This window comes from Apium graveolens, chromosome 3 (assembly GCF_009905375.1).
Source record: "Apium graveolens cultivar Ventura chromosome 3, ASM990537v1, whole genome shotgun sequence".
In the NCBI taxonomy this organism is placed as follows: domain Eukaryota; kingdom Viridiplantae; phylum Streptophyta; class Magnoliopsida; order Apiales; family Apiaceae; genus Apium; species Apium graveolens.
In genome coordinates, this window is record NC_133649.1 from 234398540 (window position 1) to 234420187 (window position 21648).

The following is a 21648-nucleotide window of genomic DNA, read 5'->3' on the forward strand; positions in this document are numbered from 1 at the left end:
CTATAAAACATAAAAAATAAATATATTATAATTCAAAATTGAAATACAAATCTAATAAAATATATTTATTCATGTGATATAATAGCTTTTTATTTTATTATCATTAGGGTATTTTAATTTTTTGTAAAGACATAAAAATACACGTGCATTAGTTAGTGAATATGAAAAATTACACATCATGTCAAAATTTAAAGAATAAAAGAATTTAATAAAATATAAAAATATACTGAACACATAAAATATTAATTATAGAACAATAAAGTTTGAAAAGTATATAGTAAATAAAAATATATAACAAAGCATAAAATAATACATCACACATAAATTAAAATTATTGAACATTTGTAAAATTTAAAGAACTTAAAAAATGATGTAAAAAACACATAAATTATATAACATAGTAAAATTTTAGAGAATATAAAAAACACAAAATTATAGAAATATTAATATTTAAAAGTATAAGAAAATAGATACATTAAGTGTGAAAATTAATATTTATTAATGAAAATGTTAAAATTAATCTGACAGTTAAAATAGGAAATACATGGTTATAAAACTTACATGACTTCCCATATGTAATCTTTGGTATAGTAAACACCTGATCAAATAATGTAGATTTTAATTTTAGTATCAGTACTTAGTTACCCAACTATAGCCATTGAATCTCATTATATATATATATATTATATATATATATGGGAAAAAGCAAATACAAATTAAAATTAAAATAGAAACTTAGAACTAATTTAAGCCATTAGATTTACCCAATCTAATGGTCTCCTAACTGACACCACTCAACTACCCTGCACCATCCTACACCCAATTTCATCTTTTCCGCTCCGTTTTTAATTGGATATTTCCCGTCAAACCGTAACTTTTTCTTAAAATCCGATTTCACTGTATTTTTCTACATCTCTCAACGATCGATTTGCATACCATGTGTTATATTTCGAATTAGTTTTTTTAAAAAAAAATTATTTGGTTTCTAATTTCTATTCTAAATTGGTTTTTATTGGAGTAGCCTCCTATAATTATATATATATAATTTAATTTAATTTATTTTTAATGATAGTAATATATATATTAATATTAATTTCATTAAAAATAAATAAAATAAAATTAATAAATATAGTAAAAAATTTCGATAAAGCTAGTTGGACTTGAAAAGAGTAACGCCCATAAATAAATGAATTAGAATCCACATGATTGGAATAAATACGAAGTTGAAGAACAAAAAGAAAAAGAAAAGGAAGGGAAGGGGTTTTCACAAGAAAATTGGAAAATTGGGTGAATCTGTTTCTCTGTCTGTTATTTGCAGCTGCTGCTTATCAATCTCATACAAGTATCTTTACATACACCACTCAATTCAACCTAATGGATTTGGATCTGTGGATAACAAAGGTGAAAGATGGCCAACACTTGTCAGAAGATGATCTTCAGCTCTTGTGCGAATATGTATGTTTATTCCTCGTATACCCTTTTCTTGTTCTTTTAGCCTCTTTTTTTTTTTTGGATCTTGTTTTTTTTATTAGGCTTTCTTGTTTCATATGCGTTGTATATGTAGTTTTATTTGATTGGGTTGCCAAAAATTTTTGGGTTTTACTTGATTTGTTTGTATTCTCATTTGGGTATTGTTAGTTTCGTTTAAGTAGATAGATTGGCTATTGTTTTCGATGGTCTTGATTAGGAAAGAGTTCTTGATTTTGAGGGTTTGTGCGTTTTCGGATAACCAATTAAGCACTATGGGTTTAGTTAGCCTGTGGGGTGTTGACCCTTTTTTTTATATTTCCAAGGTAAAATTGTAAGATACCCAAAATAGTATCTATGGCGAAGTTGGCCAAGGTGCAATAATTTTCAATCCCAGGTGCAGTGCATGATACATGTTACAGTTACCGCTTGGGCCTTTTTTTTGGGTGGGGGGGGGGTGCATTATAGTTGGAACTTGTTTATTGTGCTAATTTTCTAGCTCATGTTTTACTTTTGGCAATCATTGGGTCCTTTCCCTACCATTTATATGTTTTAGGTTTTCATATTTTATTTCTATGAATGTCCGGGGTTGTATCTAGGGGATTGACCTTGATCATTAGTTTAACTCGGTTTGGTACAGAACTTTAACTTTATGATTTTTCCTCCTAGAGCTTAAAATATTAACTGTCTATACTCTATATATTACTGAAGAGAAAATTTCGGGCCCTTTTTTATATTAATTGGCAGGTTAAGGATATCTTGATTGAGGAGTCAAACGTGCAGCCTGTTAACAGTCCGGTTACGGTCTGTGGTGACATTCATGGCCAGTTCCATGATTTAATGAAACTCTTCCAGACAGGAGGTCATGTACCAGACACTAATTACATTTTTATGGTATTTAAAATTTTAAAAGTAACCTTCGTCTTATGAAAATTTCTGTCTAATGCTCTGTGATTGACTATATTTTGTTTCTTCGCAGGGAGATTTTGTTGACCGTGGATACAACAGTCTTGAAGTTTTCACCATTCTTTTGCTTCTGAAAGCAAGGTACATGTTTAGGCGCTTGTTTTATGTGTGTGGATAATTTGGCAAGAGTAGGTAGATATGGTGTATGCTTGTTGTATTTGGATTCCAGTTACGTGCATTAGTTGTAAAGCCTCTATAAATATGGTTTTCCCATTAACAGATCTGCTCCTTTTGAATTTTTTAATTCGAATTTTGTATAAGTGTGCCAGTATTTCCTGACAAACAGTAATACAAACTGTTTACCTCACCCCTACATATTTCTCTTTCTTCACGTCTTTTTTCAGATCTTTCCTTGCATGTTATTTCACTCCATTCTAGTGAACACAACCTTAGTTATTATTCAAACAGTCAAACTAGTAAAAACATTAGTTTTTAAAAAGGTTGAAAGAGTTTAACATGACTGGCTGTTTTACTGCTAAATATTCAATCATATAGATTCTATCTGAAACTTTGAATATGCTGTCTTCTTTACTAATTTATTGGGATTTTCATTTTACCAGATATCCTGCAAACATTACTCTCCTACGTGGAAATCATGAAAGTAGACAATTGACTCAGGTAATTAAGATTTTTTCCAAAGTTTTGTTTACTATGTGCGGGTATCTTCTGTCTACTATCAGGAATCAGTGAAAATGCTAATAGATGCCAGTCCTGACATCTCACTTATTTGGACAATTAAGCTTGAGTTGATATTTCAAAATTTCTCTTCTCTTGGATATTGTCTTTGTTTAATCTTTAATGTGATGTGTCTTTTCTCATGCAAGACAACACTATCCGACCTGCTAGTGACTGTCTCCATGTCAGAATAAGTAACATCAATACTAATCCATCACACACACCTATACAAAAATATGATGAGGTTTAATACCTAAATGCAATTGACTAATATCACTTGCTGCACTACAATGATGGAAAAGAAATATTAAAGAGTGGACAGCAATTTTTACTAGTTAAAATCTGTTAATCGCAGTGCAAGACACACACACACACACATAAACCGTATTAGCAGGTACGTTAATATAGAATCAGGGATTTTTTAGTAGCTGATCTCTGACCTTGTCAATTTTATTACTGCATTTTCTAGGTGTATGGGTTTTATGATGAATGTCAAAGAAAGTACGGAAATGCTAATGCTTGGCGGTATTGCACAGATGTTTTTGACTATTTAACTCTATCAGCAATTATTGATGGAACAGTATGCTCCCTCCATCACACATGCAAAAATACATGCCATATTAATGCTTAACTGTTAAAATGGGAAATGACTGACAGTTAACCTCCTTTGAATTCAGGTATTGTGTGTCCATGGTGGCCTTTCCCCCGATGTTAGAACTGTAGACCAGGTTTGTAATATTGTGCTGTGTTTTTCCCCACAGAAGTTTTATGTTGACGAGTTCAATCTGGCAGACAATAGTTTGTGTGAAGCGTTCCAAGTCCCATGATATCATGGAAAAAACTACAATTTGATCATTGTTCTGCAAAAAAAAAATATTTAAGATTGATACTAAATTCTTGTGCACTGTACAGAAAACCAGTTTGCATAGCAGAATTGACATTGTCCAATTAATTGGCTGGTTTTACAAATATTTTTTTTCTGCAAGATTAGTAGAATACCCTGTATATAAAATAATTTAACTAAATTTATTATAAATATTGGGTTAATGTTATTTAATATTAGTGAGTTATTTGATCATATTTTTACTTGGCAGATTAGAGTCATTGATAGAAATTGTGAAATCCCACATGAAGGACCGTTCTGTGACCTCATGTGGAGTGACCCTGAAGATATTGAAACATGGGCAGTCAGCCCTCGTGGTGCTGGGTGGCTATTTGGTTCCAGGGTTACTTCAGAGGTATATAAGCAATTATTATAACATGGAGCACCTTGCCATCTTCACTATGGAATTTAAACTTACCCTTTTCATTTCATTCTTGTTACTAGTACAATCACATTAACAAACTTGATCTAGTTTGTCGTGCCCATCAACTTGTGCAAGAAGGTCTTAAGTACATGTTTCAAGACAAAGGACTTGTAACTGTGAGTTGCTATTTCCATGTTACGAATACAATAATACTAGTTCCTTGCTTTAGGATCTTCTAATATTTAATTTTCTGTTACATGTCTTCTTGGCTGATGCAGGTATGGTCTGCGCCAAATTATTGTTACCGATGTGGAAATGTAGCTTCAATATTGAGCTTCAACGAGAATATGGTACCAAATTATTCTCACCAGAGCAATTTTAAAACATTTGTAATCTGGCTGTGAAGATTATCTTTAATACTAATCTGATTTTATATGCTAGAGGGTTAATTACATATATGATTCAAATTATTGATGAGGGGCTGAGAGTGCATCAGTATTTGCATAAGTGCATCTTTCAGAAGTTTTTGTTTATTAACTGCAAATTTGGGATTTGGGTTGGGGTGGGGGTGGAGAGGGAAAGCTAGGGATATTATGTGTAACAACCCTGGCATGAAATTCTAGCTATTACTCCTACACAAGTATGAGGGAGCCTCCACCAGTCAACCATACAATTCCTGAGTGTTGTAATAGGATGAAGATCAGGAATCCTTTGTCATTGGAGTTTAGGGTGCCACCACCTATGGTAGCCGCCATGGGGCAAGGTGAACAAACCCATATTATGATTACCAAAAACTAACTGCGGAGTTCCTATCATGTTTTTGATTAAATCACGAGGGATGGATTGCTAAATATTTTACACGGGGCTTGTGATTGTTTTGGGGGGAGGTTATGTATCACAACCCTGGCATGAAATTCTAGCTATTACTCCTACACACGTATGAGGGAGCCTCCACCAGTCAACCATTAGCTTCCTGCCTGCTGTAGTAGGATGAAGGTCGGGAATCCTTTGTCATTGGTGTTTAGGGTGCCACCACCTATAGTAGCTGCCATGCTTTGGGAAAAGTGAGCCCATCTTATGATAATCGTAAGATTATGGATCATAAGCGTCTGAGATTTTATGGATGAGCCATGTAACAAGTGTGTGAACTGTGAAGTTATATTGTGATGGTGGACAGTTCAACATTATTCAATCCAGTTTGTTTATTTGCGATTATCTTATTTTATTTGTAAGAATTTAAACATGATGTTTCTCAATAGTGAATTTTTCTCATTTGTTCTGGAAATGTCATTTTATTCAGGAGAGAGAGGTGAAATTCTTTACAGAAACAGAGGAAAACAACCAGATGCGAGGTCCCAGAATGGGAGTACCTTATTTCTTGTAAGTGGAATCTGTCTTCCCTTGTCGATTGTGTGATACTATTTTAGCATTGGACTATTGCTGCTCCAGCTGGGGAAAAGGATGGATGGAAACTATTTGACCAGCCTAACCAGAAATATTTGGAATTTCATCGTCGGAAGCTGGCCTGCTTTTGGATAGTTTGTGTAACAAAAGAAGATGATGTAGTTGTGTAATATTCTTTTTTGGTCCTTCCATAATTATTAATTATATTATAATTCCGTTTTGGATCAAAGTATCATTTAGTAGAATGAATACTTGCCACATGGGCTCCCTCACTCCCATCCTCTGGTTTTCTCCAGCTCACAGACACGCACAACAGTGTTTTGACAGTCGGTAATGTTAACATTATGTTTATATAATGTTTTGGCCTCATAGCTACACAAATAAGTAAACTGGCATCATATATGTTTAGTCTGGACCCGTGTGAAGTTTACATTGGCGTATAATTGAAAGTGAATTATCTTTAATGAAAATGAACTCCTAGATTCTATTTTTAGATATAGCCTGTATAGGTCCCCAAATTAGGATATAGGTGTATTGAGGCAAAAAATATGGATTAGTATTGGTATTACGGGTGGAGTGGCTCGAATGAGGTTGGCGTCTTTGTGCCACTTGATAAATGAGAAACAGTTTCAACCTTCTATGGTGTCCAGTTTTGAGTAAACTCGGTGGGTTGGAAATCAAGTATGGAAAAGTTGTACCGTATATCAGGAATGGATTTTGGTATTGAAAGGCTAGGGATTTCAATTGCAGATTGTGACGCACCTGTAAGCAAAAGAATACTAACAACAGATTTGGTTATATGCTGCACACCACACTATAAATCCTTCACAGCTATGAATGAATCTTAAGCAACTTCAGCATTTAGTTTATTTATTCTGGATGAACATTCTATCATTACTCCACACCAAATGCATTAGGTAGAACAAAACGTTATGAAGTTCTAGCTACATCAACACCACAGAGTCAAGAAGTTAACCAGTTTATCGAGCATATAGCATATGCTAGTAACTACTTTCCATTGAGACTATACTATTACTTATTACATATATCACTAATCACCAGTTAAAGCTCGTGGTCTATGCTCTATGGTCAACAGAGACATACCCGTTTGTGAAACGGCTCTGACAAAAGCCATATTTGCACTCAAAGTTGGTGCATGCCATGAATCTCCAGTTCCAAAAACCACCTTGTTCTTCTGGGCTAACTTTCTTGTGGTCGGTAAGCTCATCATGCGTGTCGAAGGGCTATCAGGCACAACTCTGCAGAAGTATTGACTCATTACTAGTGATCTCAACAACTGCAATAAAGAATTCAATATTTTGCATGAACCTCAAATGCAAATCTTTTAGCCTATTATTAAAAGCCAAAATGGAGAACACTTCAGACTTTTAGCAAAAAAAAAAGTAGTATGTCATGGTACTTCTAAAAATATATTTGCTACACATGTTCGTTACTTCTCAAAAATTTATGACTGGTTCATTAGTCTATAAAATTATAAATAATACTGATAATTGAGTTAAAATAATAATATTGGAAAAATATATTTTTTATAATGATAATATATTTCCTGTGACTTTATTATAAAAAATGAGAGCCTTACTCTAAAGACGAGTTTAAATACAGTATCATTACTATTTATAATATGCAAATAATTTACGAAACCAGCCACAATATGAAACGAAAATACAAATATATTAAAATAGTAGTAAGATATAAGAAATTAATAATAGTGATCATTAGTTAATACTCAATATTAGATTTCAATTATTCAAATATCTATTTGATTAAATTGATTAACAATTTTATTGTATTATCACTTAAAAATGAAGAATATTATTAAATTATATTGTCTTTATCTCAGAATCAAACATAATAAACTATAATATAACAAGTGTTAGTTACTACTACAGTTTATTTAGAGTTAGTAATGAACATTCCCATTGGCATATAGATTTGGACTCTTCTTAGCATAAGAGAATCGTCTCTCCCTCTTTATAATATGAAATTACTAAAACAAATATGTAGCTAATGGTATATGATACTAAATTATTTACACTAAATTAAAGGATATATTCTTATTTTCTAAATAAACTAACCAAAAGATGCAGCACTTAAACTAAACACGACTGCTCCTATAAAATTACTCACGAAAGTTGAACCAACTTAGTTTAGTTATATCTCAACAGGACCTCTCTAGTCATAGGTCATAGGTGCTCTGAAGTCTGAAGATTGTGGCAAAATCTTAATGATTAACTGAAATATGATCAGCAGTTCAGCAGTATCAGTATTTAATTCTAGTATTCTACTAAAAGGATAAGAATGGAAATATATCCACCTTCCAAACATATCCATAAATTATATCTGAAGAGAGCTTAATTTCTAAGTGTTCTAAAAAAATATCACAATTAACAAAATATATCCATCATTGATGACATTAGCTAAAATACAGTAGTCGTGGTGTAATAGTGTTCGATGTGACTAGAATAAATACAGTCACAATAGGAATCACATCCAAAGACAAATGTAGTTGTAGTTGTATTTATAGAATGTATGTACTAGTAGATACCACATAATTGACATGATCAAACTTCAAAGCACTTAAAGATGAAGTGTGCAAATATTATTTCATTATAATAATTCAAACTTATGAAGAACATTCATATATTATAATTACTGACGATAAGTTACATAAATAAAAAAAACAAAGTGGCAATTGAACTCACATGAGATGCTCTAGTAGGTGCTTCGCCCTCGACTTCTCATTAGGACCACCACACATTGACACTAGGTCCTTAAACTCTGAACGGACGGTTTTACATATAATGCCTCCTTTTCCAGATATCACGCCACCTAATTCCATGTGAATTGGATTCTGAACTTCAGACATGACCTGGAAATAGATTATAGACCATAGAAAAATTTCAAAGATTTGGACACTAGCTAGTAATTTGATGAAATAAGAAAAAAGTTTATATTAAGTTAAAAACAATCCAAGATCTACCACCGTTAATATTATGATCAGATGCAGGATGTTCAATATAAGAATCTTTAAGGACGATTGCACTAAGCATCTTCGAGGATCACCTTCTTCGATCTTGTATATCTTTCCAGGGTATAAAAGGGATTGCAACAAATTTAAACTACATTCTTTTAAACTACATTCTGTAACTCCTTAGTTTTTATGATCACAACACAGCAAGCCATCATGTTGTTATTTGAGAATGTTTGCAGTATATAACAGCTTAATGTCATTGATGTTTAAGTATCATGACAGCAAGCTGTCATAAGACGGTGATCTATTTCACCAAGCTATGATAAAAAATTTCAGAATAACAGCAAGTTAAGATGCACAATCCAGATTCAACAAGTCGAATTTCATGGAGATATTCTAGGAACTTCTTATATATCAGTTGTAAGGACTTCTCTAATAAATATACGTGCATCATATATGTAGAGCTCAAGTATAATTCGTTTTAACTTATTCAAATTGATTTCCTAAATTATAGGAGTTTGTTTTTCTATCAAACTCTATCTTCTTCTATCTGTTAAAACGTTTTATACTCTACTATATAGAAGAGATGTTTTCTGAATGTTGAACATCTTTGTTTCTCTTCTATCTAACGTATACATGAACGTTGGAAACCATCCCAACGATTTTAAACGGTAGAATTGGATTTTAGCCGTTGTAATTTGTTGAGGTTGTTTCAAACGTTAACGTGTGTTTATATATGAGGTTTCTTGCAGTTTTTATGACTGACGAATTGCAAGCAAGAACACTCACAACTCCTGAACTTTATTGTTTCGAAAATACTCTCGGGCTCTTAATTATACACACGTATTTTATTTAAGAGAGTCTATAGTTTGAGTTGTAATCACTTTATCATTTGATTTGTATTGTTCAAATTGTATTGATTAGTTGTTGGATAAGTTGGCTAAGGGAACAAGGGTTTAGTGCTACTTGCTAGAGGAGTTTGTACTACGGGGTAGTATAGTACTTAGAGAGCAGGTTCTTAAATAGGTTTCAGCAAGCCATTATCAGCAGCTGGGATAAAGGGAGATATATTGTTGTATCTTGTAGTTGTAACTTTCATTGATCAATAATATATTCTCTTACCAAGTTGGTAAGGGACCAGGACGTAGACCATAGGGGCTTAGGGGTCGAACCTGGCTAAAATTCTTGTGTGTTCTATTTACTTTTCTGCACATTATTTTCTGCATTGCATTTAGTCATCTCAGCTTACTATCATTGTCAAATTATAGTTCTGTTGGTAAAATCTCAGTAAGCTATTATCGGGTATAATTTAAAAATAATCCTAGTTAACCATAATCACCTATTCACCCCCCCTTAGGTGTATTTTCAGTTGGTATCAGAGCTTTGGTATACTAATCTTTTTGTAACAGGAATAGTATTCGATCAAAATGGCTGACAAATATCCCGAAGGAACCTCGGATTACCGAGCATCTCTTTTGCTTGGTACAGAAAACTACAACTGGTGAAAAGGTCGCATAGAAGTGTATCTATCCAGGGAGCCACTAGCTTTGAGAGTTGTTCAGAAGGGTCCATTTGAATTCAAGGACAAAGAAGGCAAAGCGAAAGACATTGATGATCTCACGGAGGCTGAACTACTCAAATACAGTTTCAATGGAAAGGCTAGGAATTCTCTCACGAATGGATTATGTCCTAGCGAATGTGATAAAGTCTCTTCATGCAAATCAGCTAAAGAGATATGGGATACTCTGGAATTGCATCACGAAGGATCCAAGAGCTTAAAGAAGGTGAAATTGAGCAAACTAATGAATGAGTTTGGAAATTTCAAGCTTCGTGATGGAGAAACTATTCGAGAAAGTCAAGCTAGATTCCAGACAAATCTGAATGCCTTAAAGCAACTTGGCAAACATATCCCTCAAGAGGAAATTAACATGAAAATACTTAGTGTTGTGCCATTTATCTATGAACCAAAGGTAACCGCTTTGGAATCCTCTCCAATTATAGATACTATGGATCAATTGGTTGTTTTTGCAGAATTAGAACAATTTGAAAGCAAAATCAAGGAAAGCCAATCAAGTTCTATGCAAGCTCCAGTTGCTCAAATGAAGCAGTTAGCTCTTCACACTAATGACAGCTTACTGGAATCTGAAGATGAATCAGATGAAGAACTAGCTTTAATATCCAGGAAGATCAGAAAGATGATCGAGAAGAAGAACAAGCTGAAAAGAGACAAAGACAGATTTTCCAACAACAAAAAGATCAACAAGGATTCTAAAGATCAGACATGCTTTGAACGTGGAAAGCCAGGCCATTATTAGCGGGACTGCTACAAATTGAAGTCAAAACAACAAACTGTCTTCAAGGATAAGAAGAAAGCTAAAGCTCTAATGACTTGGAGTGATGATGACTCAGTTTCCAGTGATAATTCAAGTGGAGACATGGTTAATCATGCCCTAGTTGGACTTGATGATGATTCTGTTCGAGGAAATTCAGAAAGTGGCTACCTAGAAAGTGATTCAGTAGAAGATCAGAGTGAGGTAAACTCTTGTAAATATAATTTATCTTCTGAAAATATTGTTTTTGAACCACTAACCATGCAGGAATGTGAGAATGTATCTATGGGAGAATATTATTCTCTTAAAGCTGAAAATAGCAAGCTAAAAGAGAAGAATAATTATCTCAAGACTATGGTTCAAGATATGATGAGCAAAGTGGATACTTGGATTGACAAGAGAGTACCTACACAAGCTGACAAACAAGCTGAAATCAAGGATCTTCAAGCTAAAGTCAGTCATGTAGAAAACTTCAACAAAATTCTCCCCAAAAGAAACAAGACTCAATTAATGGAGATCATAGAGCTAAAGAAGGAGATCAAAGCAAGGGATGAATGTTTGGAGTTGTTCAAACTCAGAGAATCAATCAATGCAGAACCTACAAATCAAGCAGAAGAACCATCTCAACAAGCTGAAATCATAAGTCAGCAAGCTGAAAAGATTGATATGCTCACAAAGGAAGTTGAGGATCTGAAAAGGGGCATGGGATCATTTGTTCAAGGAGAAGAGAGTCTCAAATCAATGATGAACAACACAAATATTCCATTGGTCACAGAAGGAATTGGAATGAATGCAAACAAGAAGGACAAAGCTCTAAAATATGAAGGAAAACATGGCATACCCTATGATTATGCTATGCCTTGGAAGATATGCAACAAATGTGGGAAGAAAGGGCATCTGGAAAAACATTGTAGAGTTCAGAATGGACAGAAATCATACCATGGAGGAAACAAACAGAAAACAGCTTACTATGGTTAGAATGGCAGAACAAAGACAGCTTACTATCATCAGGCTGGCAGAGTTAAATCACCCAGATTTATCCAAAAATGGATAAAGAAATCTGATTTACATGTTTTATATGTTTAATCTGCTAACCATGTCGGACCCAACAAACTTTGGGTATCAAAAGGTTGAGTTGTTTTATTTGTTTTGTAGATGTGTTTTGCCGCTCGAGTCAAATCAACTCAATGGATCTTGGATAGCGGATGTACTAGACATATGAGTGGAGACAAAGCACAATTCTTGAGTCTTTAGATGAAAAAGGGTGGAAGAGTGACTATTGGTGATAGCAAAACTCTTCAAATCCTTGGAAAAGGTAAAATAGGTAATAAACACATTTCAATTGATAAAGTTCAATATGTTGAAGGCCTAAAATATAATCTGCTTAGTATAAGTCAGTTATATGATGATGGTCATAAAGTTGATTTTGGTATTGAGAAGTGTATTATTACTATTGGTACTAACAAAGTCCCCCTAGTTGCTAGAAGGGAAGGAAATATATATATTTTGGACTTTGAGTTGCAAAAAACAGCTTGCTGTCTTGCTGCAATAGACATAGATCCTTATGTTTGGCATAGAAGATTGGGTCATGCTCACATGGACTTGCTTAATAAACTTTCAAAGAAGAAGTTAGTCAGAGGTTTACCCAAAATCAAGTATGTCAAGACTGAGGTGTGTTCAGCATGCCAATTTGGCAAGCAAATTAGAAGTACTCACAAAGCAAAGAAGATGGTATCTACTTCTAAACCCTTAGAACTTTTGCATTTAGACTTATTTGGTCCAGAAGCTTATAAAAGTATTGGAGGTAAGCAATATGGTTTTGTAATTGTTGATGATTATTCTCGTTTTACATGGGTATTGTTTCTTAGAACTAAAGATGCTGCTTTTAATGAGTTTGAGAAACTAATTAAATTACTTGAGAATAAGCTCAATACAAAGCTTGTAGGTATAAGGAGTGATCGAGGGGTGAATTCCAAAAAGACTTTGTTACTTACTGTGAAGAAAGAGGAATATCACATGAATTCTCGGCTCCACGGACTCCACAACAAAATGGTGTGGTGAAACGCAAGAATAGATCATTGCAAGAGACAGCAAGGACATTGTTGCAAGAAAGCAAGCTACCTAGAAGTTTTTGGGCAGAAGCAATCAACACAACATGCTATGTTCCGAACAGAGTCTTGATAAGACCTATTTTGGACAAGACTCCATATGAATTGCTCAAAAAAAAGAAGCCCAACATCAGTTACTTTAGAATCTTTGGCTCAAAGTGTTTTGTGCTCAAGACAATTGGTAATGATGGTAAATTCGATGCTAAATCTTATGAAGCTATTTTTCTTGGTTATTCTATGAATAGTAAAACTTATAGAGTTTATAATTTGTCTAAGCATATTGTTGAGGAATCTATAGATGTTACTTTTCAAGAACCTAACAATGATCTTCCAAGAGACGAGGAAGATGGTGCAGGTGAAGCTGGACAACAGCAAGCTGAAACAGAGAAGGCTACTCCAAAACAGCAAGCTGAAACAGAAACTGATTCTAGAAAACAGCAAGCTGAAATTGAAACTGCCTCTGAAAACAGCAAGCAAAAACTTCTACTCCAGTTGATGATGCAATTGTAAAGATGGCAAAGATGACTCTTGATGGTCCTAGAGGAAATAGAGCAAATGATAAAATGTCAATCTATGATGGTGAAGACTTAGCTCCTTCATCTAAGATAAGGAAGACCTCACATGAAGATATTTCAAAGCATTCATTGCCAAAAGCTACACGGACAGTGAAGAATCACCCTCCAGGACAGGTTATTGGTGATATTTCTGATGGACTCAAGACAAGAAAAGGCACTGCAAATTTTTGTGCTTATGCTGCATTTCTAGCACAAGAGGGAACCCAAGAATGTCAAAGAAGCACTCGAAGATGAAAATTGGATCACGGCTATGCAAGAAGAACTCAATCAATTCGAACGATGTGATGTTTGGGAACTTATCAAGCCACCAAAGAATGCTTCAGTCATTAGTACAAAATGGATTTTCAAGAATAAAGTGGATGAATTTGGTACTGTTACTCGAAATTAAGCAAGGCTCGAGGCACAAGGGTACAACCAACAAGAAGACATTGATTTTGATCAAACTTATGCTCCAGTAGCTAGATTGGAATCAATTAGGATGCTTCTTGCTTATGCATGCTACAAGAAGATCAAGCTACATCAAATGGACATTAAAAGTGTTTTTCTTAATGGATTTCTGGAAGAGGAAGTTTATGTCAAGCAACCCCCTGGTTTTGAACAACCCCTGGTTTTGAACATGAACAACATTCGGACTATGTTTACAAGCTCAAGAAGGCATTATATGGCTTAAAACAAGCACCAAGGGCCTAGTACAAGAGGCTTAGTAAGTTTTTGATCAAAATTGGCTTCATTCGAGGTAAAATCGATCCTACTTTATTTACTAGGCAAAATGGTAATGATATTTTGATTGTCCAGATATATGTAGATGATATAATTTTTGGATCCTCTAATAATTCTATGTGTGAGTGGTTTTCTAAGTGTACGAGTAGTGAATTTGACATGAGCATGATGGGTGAGCTCAATAATTTCTTGGGACTCCAAATCAAGCAATCAAAGGATGGCATCTATGTTCATCAGTCAAAATATGTGAAGAACTTGCTGACTAGATTTGGATTTGAGCATGTCAAGTCAAAATCTACACTGATGAATCAAAACAGCAAGCTGACTTCAGATGAAAACGGTAAGGCAGTTGATATCAAAAAGTATAGAGGTATAATTGGTAGTCTTTTATATCTTACTGCTTCTCGGCCTAATATCATGTATAGTGTATGTGTTTGTGCTCGTTTTCAAGCTAAACCTAAGGAATCACACTTAAATGCAGTTAAAAGAATATTTCGATATTTAAGTGGGACTATTAATCTTGGGTTATTTTATCCTATTACAAGCACATTTGATCTTGTGGGGTATAGTGATGCAGATTATGCAGGTTGTCAAACGGATAGAAAGAGCACAAGTGGTGTGTGTACATACTTAGGACAAAGTCTCGTATCTTGGCAAAGTAAGAAACAAACTTCAGTTGCATTATCCACAGCAGAAGGTGAGTATTTGGCAGCTAGTAGCTGTTGCTCTCAAATTTTGTGGATGATTCAGACTCTACGAGATTTTGGAATCAAGTGTGGCAAAGTTACAATTTATTGTGACAATACTAGCACCATCAACATATCAAAGAATCATGTGAATCACTCAAGAACAAAACATATTGATGTTCGTCACCATTTCTTGAGAGATAATGCTGCCAAAGGTAAGATTGAATTAGTTTTTGTGCCTACTGAATATCAATTGGCAGATATTTTTACAAAACCCCTTGGCGAAGCAAGATTTTCTACCATTCGAAGGGAACTTGGCATGTGCAGTGTATAATGGCAAGCTATCATTGGAAGTTTAATAATGTTGGCTTACCATAATTTTTCATGTTAGCTTACTATGATTGTTTATTAAATGTCATAATTTGTGATTAATTTGATTTATTAATTTTGACATGTAATTATCTGAATATTATTGCTTGTTGTATGCTGTGATGTTTTTTAATTTTTTTTTGGGATTATTTTTTTATGTGATACTCGTTAAATGGATATACATGAATTGTTATATTGATAAGTGTTAGATTTTAGGATAACTTTATATTGTTTTAAAATTTTATCCTAAACTCTCCCCTAAAAAGGCTATCAAAAACACGGGTTAGGGTTTCACTCCTATTTTCATCGCCGCTTCAGTTACTTTCACTACTTACTGTCATCTCTCCAAGATTATCGCAATTCGCTCTCATCATGGTTCGAGCAACAAGGAAATCAGGCCTCCTCGCCAATCGCTCTGTCTCTAAACAAGATAACGCTGTGGTCGATTTGGGAACCGAAAGTGCCGATGAAGTGTCTCAAACCCCCGATTCAAAGAAGCTCCAGCTCGCTCTATCATTTGATTCGCCTGATTTGGAACAAAGGTTCACCGAAAATGCATTGGATTCTCGTCCCATTCTTCCTGGTATTCCGGTTAACGATAAGCTTCTTCAACAATCTGGTGTTTTAGCTTTGTTTCAGACTGTTGGTATGGACAATTTCATGCTTGAATTACCGAAAGTTTATTATCCTGATTTAGTTCGTGAATTTTATACCAATTTACATGAGGATAAGTTTGGTAATTGTGTGTCTATAGTTCGTGATAAGCGTATTCGATTGAACCCTCCTTTTCTTAGTTCGTTAATTAAGTTTGAGAATCCCACTGAAATTGAGGTTTTTACTGGAAAGGGTTATGTTGTGTTACCTGATTTTTCTATTATGAATCAGTTTAAGTGTCTCTTAGGATCTGACAGCAATGTGGAAGATAACCCCAACCCCCATCCACTACCTTAGTTACTCCAATGGCTCATTTTTTGTTTAAAATCTGTCGTGCTAATGTGTGTCCTAGAGGTGGAAACAAATCCACTTTCAGTTGTCAAGATGTGACAGTGGTTGCCATGATTCTAGCTGGTAGGGCTTTTGACTTGTCTCATTTGATTCTCAAGAATATGCTAGCTGCTGTGAATCAGGAGAAAATAGGGTTGCCTTATGGTTTGTTATTATCCAAGATTTTTGACTCTTTTAAGATTGATCTTAAATCTGCTGCTAAGTTGTCTATAAAGGAGGTGTTGGATGCTAAAACCATAGCAATGTCAAACTTGCATATTGAAAATGGTGAGTTGGTCAGGATCATTCCCACTCTACCTACTGAAACCCCTGTTGTTGCTGCTCCTTCTAGCAACTCTGAGTCTGAAATTATCCAGATGCTTAAGGGTATTCAAGATGATAATACTCTGCTTTTTGGTCATGTGGCTGCTACTACTGAACAAGTAAATCAGCTCAAGACTGAGATTAAGGGCTTGAAAGACATTATGCTTAACTTCATGTCTGCTGCAAAACCCTCTGCTTCTCAATCAAATGCAGATTTGGAGACTGGACTGGATGACTTGGTTAATGCTGCTGGAGATATGGAAAATGAAGATCAGCAAGATGCTTATTTCTCTCCAAAGGATGATGCTGTCAACACTTCTGATCAGCCCTCAATCTGAATCTTTTTGATGCTTTAAGGGGGAGAAATTTTGGAGATTTCTGTTTGGTTTTAAAAGACTTGTTTATGACTTTTCTGTGTTGATTTGGTTTCTGTTAGCTTATGTCTGTGTTTGCTACTTTATTTATGATGGTTGTTAAGGCTTGCTACTGATTGTTTTTGCTTTAACTGTTGATTTTTAAGACTTGATGATATATGTTGTTTTGTTAGTTATGTTTGGATATGCATGTGTGTCCTTTATATTTTTTAATTACAATTACAGGTTATAAAATTTTGAGATATGCATAGATTTAGGGGGAGTTTTTATAATTCTCCTAAATGTGTGTAATCATCAAAAAGGGGGAGATTGTAACTCCTTAGTTTTGATGATCACAACACAGCAAGCCATCATGTTGTTATTTGAGAATGTTTGCAGGTTATAACAGCTTAATGCCATTGATGTTTAAGTATCATGACAGCAAGCTGTCATAAGACAGTGATCTATTTCAGCAAGTTATGATCAAAATTTTCAAAATAACGGCAAGCTAAGATGCACAGTCCAGATTCAACAAGTCGAATTTCATGGAGATATTATAGGAACTTCTTATATATCAGTTGTAAGGACTTCTCTAATAAATATACGTGCATCATATATATAGAGCTCAAGTATAATTCGTTTTAACTTATTCAAATTGATTTCCTAAATTATAGGAGTTTGTTTTTCTATCAAACTCTATCTTCTTCTATCTGTTAAAACGTTTTATACTCTACTATATAGAAGAGATGTTTTCTGAATGTTGAACATCTTTGTTTCTCTTCTATCTAACGTATACATGAACGTTGGAAACCATCCCAACGATTTTAAACGGTAGAATTGGATTTTAGCCGTTGTAATTTGTTGAGGTTGTTTCAAACGTTAATGTGTGTTTATATATGAGGTTTCTTGCAGTTTTTATGACTGACGAATTGCAAGCAAGAACACTCACAACTCGTGAACTTTATTGTTTCGAAAATACTCTCGGGCTCTTAATTACATACACGTATTTTATTTAAGAGAGTCTATAGCTTGAGTTGTAATCACTTTATCATTTGATATGTATTGTTCAAATTGTATTGATTAGTTGTTGGATAAGTTGGCTAAGGGAAACAAAGGGTTTAGTGGTACTTGCTAGAGGAGTTTGTACTACGGGGTAGTATAGTACTTAGAGAGCAGGTTCTTAAACAGGATTTCAGCAAGCCATTATCAACAGATGGGATAAAGGGAGATATATTGTTTTATCTTGTAGTTGTAACTTTCATTGATCAATAATATATTTTCTTACCAAGTTGGTACGAGACCAGGACGTCGACCATAGGGGCTTAGGGGTCGAACCTGGCTAAAATTCTTGTGTGTCCTATTTACTTTTTTGCACATTAATTTAGTCATCTCAGCTTACTATCATTGTCAAATTATAGTTCCGTTGGTAAAATCTCAGTAAGCTATTATCGGGAATAATTTAAAAGTAATCATAGTTAGCCATAATCACCTATTCACCCCCCTTCTAGGTGTATTTTCACATTCGATGCTATGCTGACGAAGATAGTAAGATGTGATAATACCACTAATGGCGTGTTATAACAAAAAGGTGTTATGGATGCACCTTTTGACGTCAAAGAGGAAGAAGTGCACAAAAAGGAAGGGAAGATTAGAGAAGCTGGGATGTAGTCTGATTTCTAAATGATGAGTTCATTAAAATTTTAATTAGGAGTAATGGTGTAGAGTATGCGTCCATGAGACATTATATATCTTAATGAAATGCGAAAGTGGTAGGTAGCATAGGACGTGGAACATACACTTAAAACTACACAAACATGCTCATCATAATGGTCGATGAAACTCGGAAGTATAGAAATGGTGAAAGAATTTACCTGAGCAATCACAAAATCATAATTGCCCTTGAATCGACCCCTCAATTCATTCTCGGGAGTAGCCAGAAGCTTCTCTATACTACCATTGCTGATTCCAGATACAATGGCAATTAAAGCTGTGGTATCAAAATTAATGAGACCAGATTTGCTTATTGAGATGTCGAGTAAAGCAGGCTCCTGATTTTGATCATTGATTAAGGATAAATCCATTAGAGAAAGAAAAGAATGAAATGACTGGAAGTTTCCAAACATTTCTGCTCCGGAAGCTGTGATTTCTGGTCTGTCAAGACCACAGAGAGTTGCCTTTGAACATATGGAACTGGAATTTCCAAGGAGTTCAACTTTTATCTGAAGCACAGATGCCCGTTCATATGATCTCGCAAGTATATCTACCCACTCACCCTCAAGCTCCTCGGAGAACCCAAAATCAAAAGAAGAAAATTCCATTTCACAATCAACGGCTGCAAATTCATTACGAAGACCTTCACTTACATCATCCTGAATCCCCTTTGAAAAGAAAAGAATGATTGAAGAAGGTCTTAACGATACGGATGACCTTGCAGCATGAAGAACATGTTGAATCCTCATGTTTAAGCCTTTGTTACGACAAGATGCATTTCCATGCCAACAAATGTACTTGGGGTTCCTATCGGATACTATAAACCAAACCGGGTCTCCGCTGAGATTACATACTATATCCACATAGACTCCTTTGGCATTATCACCCACTTTATCCCTATCACAACCTAAAGATGAGTGTGGAATAGGCTTGCAAACCCGCGAAACTCCACTTATACATGGATGCTTTAGAATATGAACTATCGCCTCCAGATGACCAATATTAACACTGCCAGCTCAATGTCAAAAAAGAAGAAGAAAAGAATCATATTCAAAACAAATTTTCTGAAATTATCACTAAATTCGAACTAATTACTAAAATGGTAGTAAACTTGTAAAAATATCACTCCATTGTCCCTAAAACAAATCCCTACTTGCAAGAAGTGTTGATCACTTGGCACATAATAACTCCATTAATTTGATTATAGTAAAAGAATGAAGAAAGGTACCTGAGAGGGGGGTGATTATTGTGGCACGGAAATCGAGAAAGGAAGGAGAGCTCAGAACGGATCAATCTAAAAAGGGTTTGTTTACAACATGTATTTAAGGTATTGTTTAAACTATTTTCAACACTGTTTTCTACTTTCTTGCATCTTCTTTTTGCTTCTTCCATTTTTCTCTTACAATAAGTTATCTAATGTTTTAAACCCGTTTGTGTGCAATGTCCCATTCCTTATCCGCTTCGGGTCGGGTCTCACCCACGTCATATTCATAAACCACACCACCCGCGTTCTTTTTCTTCATATTTGTTTATCAAATGAATCATCTATTATATACGGAGTATATAATAGAGCAAATAGGAGTTCAATAATTGACAAATAAATCGAAATGACTTTTGTACCCCTAAGATGTAAAATATCATTTTAACCCTATCCTATTTATTTCGTATTAATACCTTCATTATTATAATATATTAAATTCTCTACACAATAATAGCTAATCTTCATTAAACCGTAATTAATAGCTAATTATTTTATCTTAAGTAATATATCGTATATAAAAAAATAAAATATAATAATAAATTATTGATATTCAAAAAATTACAAATATTACGTGATTTCGTGACATCAATTTTTTAGTAAAATGACATATTTCATGTTAATTATTTTGAGTAGTTGACAAAATAAATTATTTATCATTAACTAATTTTAAAGTACATGCAAACTTTCTAATTTTAGAGTACATGAAAATCATGTTGAGTAAAGAATATAATGTATATTATCAAATAATTACTCGCAAATCGAATCACATGTAAATCATGCACGTGTTTTACACGAACTTCCTACGTACTAAATAAACATTACACACAAATAACGGATGTTAATCTCTGAACAATTATTTCTAACTTAATTTTTTAAATAACTAAAAAATAATCGAACTTTATATGTACTAAACGAATACATCACACAAAAATAACACATATTAAGCTCGGAACAATTATTACTAACTTAATTTTTAAAAAACTTGAAAATAATTAAAAATTAATTAAAATTATACATAATATTTTAGAACATGCGTGTGACTCGCATGGACTTATAAATCTATTTATCGTAAATATGTAGATATATCTAATATTTTAGAGAAATTAATAATAATTATAGAAATTGCCCGTGCACGGCTAAAGAGCTAGTTTCTTTTAATTTACCAATATATATTTTTATTTAACAATATTACTATTACTTACTATATAATTTTCCAATTAATTACTAGTACGCATTCCATAAATTACTTTAATATTAAATAATGTTAAAACTAACATTATTAAAAAAAAAATTATTACTGTCACCTGAAAATATTTTTGACAAGGGAAAATTTTCGCTTTCTGGATTGTCTCTTAATATATTTTTGTTATTAAAAACAGTGAAATATTACAATATATTTTTCTCCTTAACTTTGTAAATAAATTCAGCTCTATTGGTATTGCGGTTAAAAATTATTGTGCGGGTGAAAAAATACTGT

At 33.9% G+C, this 21648-nt stretch overlaps 2 protein-coding genes across 3 annotated transcripts; one reads left to right on the forward strand and one right to left on the reverse strand.

Moving 5' to 3' along the window:
- The first annotated feature begins 1209 nt into the window (after positions 1 to 1209).
- On the forward strand, positions 1210 to 6035 carry LOC141713178 (phytochrome-associated serine/threonine-protein phosphatase 3-like). Its single transcript, XM_074516469.1, has 10 exons — positions 1210 to 1455; positions 2215 to 2361; positions 2447 to 2514; positions 2994 to 3051; positions 3578 to 3688; positions 3786 to 3836; positions 4203 to 4346; positions 4436 to 4531; positions 4634 to 4705; positions 5656 to 6035. Exons 1-10 carry the CDS (start codon positions 1375 to 1377, stop codon positions 5737 to 5739), a joined length of 912 nt encoding a protein of 303 aa, XP_074372570.1. The 5' UTR covers positions 1210 to 1374; the 3' UTR covers positions 5740 to 6035.
- A 553-nt stretch (positions 6036 to 6588) lies between these two features.
- Positions 6589 to 20337, reverse strand: LOC141713179 (uncharacterized). 2 transcript variants are annotated; one of them, XM_074516470.1, is made up of 4 exons: positions 20139 to 20334; positions 19072 to 19918; positions 8483 to 8649; positions 6589 to 7018 (listed from the first exon to the last, which is right to left on the reverse strand). In XM_074516470.1, exons 1-4 carry the CDS (start codon positions 20300 to 20302, stop codon positions 6811 to 6813), a joined length of 1386 nt encoding a protein of 461 aa, XP_074372571.1. In that variant the 5' UTR covers positions 20303 to 20334; the 3' UTR covers positions 6589 to 6810. The 2 variants fall into 2 exon arrangements, with proteins under 2 accessions (XP_074372571.1, XP_074372572.1); XM_074516471.1 differs by having other exon boundaries at positions 6918 to 7056; positions 20139 to 20337.
- Between the last annotated feature and the right edge of the window lie 1311 nt (positions 20338 to 21648).